The sequence below is a fragment of the Sphaeroforma arctica genome (genome assembly GCF_001186125.1).
Source record: "Sphaeroforma arctica JP610 unplaced genomic scaffold supercont1.669, whole genome shotgun sequence".
Classification (NCBI taxonomy): domain Eukaryota; class Ichthyosporea; order Ichthyophonida; genus Sphaeroforma; species Sphaeroforma arctica.
Genome location: NW_014039889.1, coordinates 46792 through 51637, shown reverse-complemented (window position 1 = coordinate 51637; position 4846 = coordinate 46792). Strand labels below are relative to the sequence as shown.

General features: G+C 40.0%; 2 protein-coding genes across 2 annotated transcripts; one reads left to right on the top strand and one right to left on the bottom strand.

Annotated features, from left to right (window-relative positions):
• Positions 1–313: 313 nt before the first annotated feature.
• On the top strand, positions 314–643 carry SARC_07948 (hypothetical protein; the record flags this gene model as incomplete). The annotated part of the gene is made up of 1 exon (XM_014298095.1): positions 314–643. The coding sequence occupies one exon, from the start codon at positions 314–316 to the stop codon at positions 641–643; it is 330 nt and encodes a 109-aa protein (XP_014153570.1).
• A 1581-nt stretch (positions 644–2224) lies between these two features.
• On the bottom strand, positions 2225–2768 carry SARC_07947 (hypothetical protein; the record flags this gene model as incomplete). The annotated part of the gene is made up of 1 exon (XM_014298094.1): positions 2225–2768. The coding sequence occupies exon 1, from the start codon at positions 2588–2590 to the stop codon at positions 2225–2227; it is 366 nt and encodes a 121-aa protein (XP_014153569.1). The 5' UTR covers positions 2591–2768.
• Positions 2769–4846: the final 2078 nt, after the last annotated feature.

Sequence of the window (4846 nt, the reverse complement as noted above, 5' to 3'; positions counted from 1 at the left end):
CTATGATAATAATATAATACGCACTCTTTCTAGAATACGAGCCAATAGATGGATCACGCAACCACACCAACTCACTTGTTCTATTGTTATATTCATCGAACTTACACTATGATATTAATATGTAATACCCTATTTGTTGTATACAGATGAATGATCCGAATATATAGTACACTATTTGTAGTATACAGTCCACGATATTAGTATACAATACACCATTTCTTCTATAACACCATGATATTAATATTTAACACCCCATTCCTTTTATACACACCATATCATTAATGCACAACACCCCAATCCATCTATACACACCATGATATTAATACATAACACCCCATTCCTTCTCCACAGCTGGATGATCCGAGTGAGATACACCGATGAAACCGTCGACGCCTCTGGCTACGACCTACCTGGTACACAACACATCACGTACACCTTCAGCGGCCCAGCCATAGTCAGCCCAGACCAACTGTACACACTCACCACAGACGAGCACGAGCGTAGCACACACGATGAGGTGTGGGAGATACAGGACGACAGCTTGGATGTGTGGGCGTACAGAACGGTGTATCTGGAACTGTTGGATGCGGACAAGTTGTTGGTGAGCACGGCGGTGGTGCGTCAGTGTGCCAGACGAGAGTAGGGGAGCTTGGTATTAGTCCTGTGTGTTTGGGGCATGGGGCTGATAGGGGCGCCAGGGGAGAGGAGGAAAGCTTGGTATCAGAATTGGGTTGTATTTGTATCTATACTTGGTATTACGTACATTGGGTAGAGCAGAGGAGGAAAGCTTGGTATCAGTATTGGGTTGTATTTGTATCTATACTTGGTGTTACGTACATTGGGTAGAGCAGAGGAGAGTGGTGAGGAGATTATAGATGAGAAGCTTGATATTAGTACTGTTTTATTTCTATACCTGAAGGCTAGTGTTATGTACATAGGGCGGAGGTGGTATGGGGTTGGGGAACTAATAACGAATAAAAGATCTTTGAATGACTGGCTTACATACTTGTATGCTATGTATTAAAGGCATACACGTATACTAGAATGGTCCAAACGTATTGACTTGCATTCTTTTCTGCTATGTATTAGAGGCACACACTAATACTAGATTGGTTTAAACGTATTGGCTTGCATTCGTGTATGGTATGTATTAGAAGCATACACGTATACTAGATTGTTTTAAGGCACTTTTCCGGACACTTCGCAAGATTCGAAGTCCGAAGCTTCTAGTGTAGATCCTGAGAAAAACTACCGATAAATATCCTCTTGACAAAGGGGGGGGTTATAAATGGGGGAAAACGTCACGGACGATAAAAGAACAAGCGTACGCTTTCCGTGATACATGAAAGCATGTCAGGGTTTAGGGTTTTGGTACACATAGTCTTCTGTTGATTATTCAGGAGGCTATGAGTCTTCACGATGAGTTGGAGGGCGAAAAATAAATATGCACGTGGACAGATGGCATACGCAACTAAAGTGTCGGCTGTGTCTGAGTGTCAGCAGAGATCTCCATCACACACATGTGTGTAGCTCTGTACATCAATGTATGATGTCTTTTAACCCTGACAGATGTCATATGCAATGGAAGTGTCGCGTATGCGTGTCAGCAGGGATCTCTACCACATACATGTGTGTGTATCTCTGTACATAGATGTATAACGTGCATTAGTGTAAACAGATGCAAGATGTAATTGAAATGTCGTGTATGAGTGTCAGCAGAGACCACTACCACACATCTATTTGTGTGTATCTATGTTCCTTCGACTAGGATACATCGGGGGTACATACACAAACTATACGACTGCCTACAACAGATACATCGAGTGTATTAAACAAATAACCCCGAGTTAAAGCAGCATTAACTTATATATTTATATTTTATCTATACACCTACTGTAGATGCACAAGTCCCTCCTCGTACCACTAGATGGGATTAAACACCTGCAGCGTCTCTCCACAACCTATACGACTACCTACAATAGATACATCGAGTGTATTAAACAAATAACCCCGAGTTAAAGCAGCATCAACTTATTTATTTATATTTATATCTATACACCTACTGTAGATGCACAAGCCCCTCCTCGTACCAATAGGCGGGGTTAAACACTTACAGCGTCTCTCCACAACCTATACGACTACCTACAATAGATACATCGAGTGTACTAAACGAATCACCCCGAGTTAAAGCAGCATTACCTTATTTATATTTATATCTATACACCTACTGTAGATGCACAAGCCCCTCCTCGTACCAATAGGCGGGGTTAAACACCTGCAGGGTCTCTCCCAGTTGATCCAGTTCCTTCTTTGGCCCATGCATCTCACACTTGACCAAATCGGCGCTCTCCAGGAACTTCACAGCCAAAGCCCCACAGTTGACCATGTGCTTCTTCACCGCGTCTGCACTGGCATAGCCTTCTCGTACGAACACCTCATTGCCATTCACAATGAAAGAGAAGAACAGACACCCTGGCTCGTTAGCGTGCACAATCTCGACGCCGTCATTCATGACCTTCCGCATGTCATCGGCGCCGTTGTTTTTGACCTTGTAGTAGGGAAGGATGGTGATGAGTTGCTTGGATGACATCTTTGACGTTGTGTAGTGTTGTGTAGTGTAGTGTAGTGTAGTATTCTGTCGTATGGTATAGCGTAAATATATTAAAAATATAGTACAATACAGTACAATATTTAGTAGAGTTTGTTCTTACAAACTAGCGTCTTGTTCTAAATACATACATAATCTATTTGTTTATCTATGTTTTATCAGTACTTGTATTTATGATGTATGTAATCAGTCATAAAATATGAGAAATATGGACTCTTTTTATACCCCGTTAAAATAAAATAGAATAGAGTTGTTATGATATGATATAAATAAAAGTTTAATTCATCATTGATAGCGTATTTACAGCTTGAGGCTCCTTGAGCTGGGGCTCCCTTTCTTTTTTTTTCAATCCGTTTTTAGTTTTATCGCGATTTCACGACAACGACCAGAAGTTTTTTCAAAAACAAATAGTATGCGAGAATGTCTTTATACGGCACTGGTAACAATAAAACTATTAACCACCTCAGGCCTAGTTTCCTACCAGTCTCATACTAATACTTTTTCGAGTTTAATTTGCTTAAATATCGGTGTATAATAACGTAATTGCCGTGATTTTAAGCACTTGTGAGATGTGTTTGTTTTCTGCCGGGTTGTTTGTTATCTGTCGGCTGAAAGCGCTCGACTTAAATGTTAGATATTGTAGCGCGGATACAACCCATTTGTTGCACTTATGTCAGGTCCTTGTCGGTCTTAAGGGCTTGACATATGTTAGCAGTTAGACACATGTATATAGGCGTCCTCTGTCATAGCTATTGCTTCGGATTCCCCCATGGTTTTACAGTTGACACTATTCGTATCTAACATACGTCAACCTCTCCTCTATGGCCGACAAAGAACTAATACAAGTGCAATAAATGGGCTAAAATCACGCTATACATCTTAAAAGCAAAGTAAACTCGAAAAAGTATGTATGAGACTGGTAGGAAACTGGGCCTGAGGTGGTTAATAATTCAATTTTATTAAAAAAAAATTATGTACATTTGTACATACATACTGTACATAGTCTGTACCTACGTACATATGTGTGTTTTTATATATAGTAAAAAATATATTTAGCATGTACTCTTCGACTAAATACCACCCTTTCATGAGGCATTCAGAGGCAGCCACAGACACAGACATACAAGAAGTCAAAAATACATATACCTACATTATTAGATTCGAATTTACGTTTCTAGTAAGCTGCTGTGCACGTACAACGTTCTTGTATTCAAATTTACGCTTCTAAAGATGCGTAAATTTGTACACAACTACGTTATTGTATTCAAATATGTACACGTCTTACATTATTGTACTCAATTATACGTTTCTAGATTGTGTACTTAATGTACACATACCTACATTTTGGTATATAAATTCGACGTTTCTAAACTCTGTACTTTTGTACACACCTGCGTTATTGTATTCGAATTTACGTTTCCACATTGTGTACTCGCATACACATACCTACCCTATTGCATTCAATTATACGTTTCAGAATCATATCCGTTCGTACACCCACTTAGATTCTTTTATTCAGCATCTCGTTTCTAAACTGTGTATGTACATACACACATATCTACATTATCTTATCACCAGTTCTTTTATTCAGCATCTCGTTTCTAAACTGTGTGTGTATTTTTTATGTACACACACACACATCTATATTATCTTATCACCAGTTCTGTTATTCAGCATCTCGTTTCTAAACTGTGTGTGTATGTACATACAAACATATCTACATTATCTTATCACCAGTTGCGGTGCACGTGTTCGCAGATACGACACTCTGCGTAATGTGCGCAATGGTCTACGTGTGTCATGAACTGCTCAGAGGGTCCCTGCTCCTTCCACGCAAAGAACTCGTTGTATGCTGTGTCGTCCTCGAGGAACTTTCGCACCGCTATAGCCAGCTCCTGAATTAGTGCGAATTAAATTCGAATTAGCGGGAGGTAGGATCGGTGGACAGTCTACTTCGGTATGTACGTCCGGCGACAAGAGTCAAAGACGAGTTTTCAGAATACAAATGTGCGAATGACTGCGTTTAGTAGTACATGAGTTTCCAATTTTTTCGTACATGTACATATTCAATCTAAACCCTAAAACCCGTCTAGTACATGAGGTTGCAGACATGTGGTCGAGTCTCTATATCTATACACTCTTGGTCTTGACAAATACCGTTGACACAGCAACTACATCGACTGCAACACTCACTAAAGTGTATGTATGCTTCAATACGCGCGTCTATATAAAAATAGC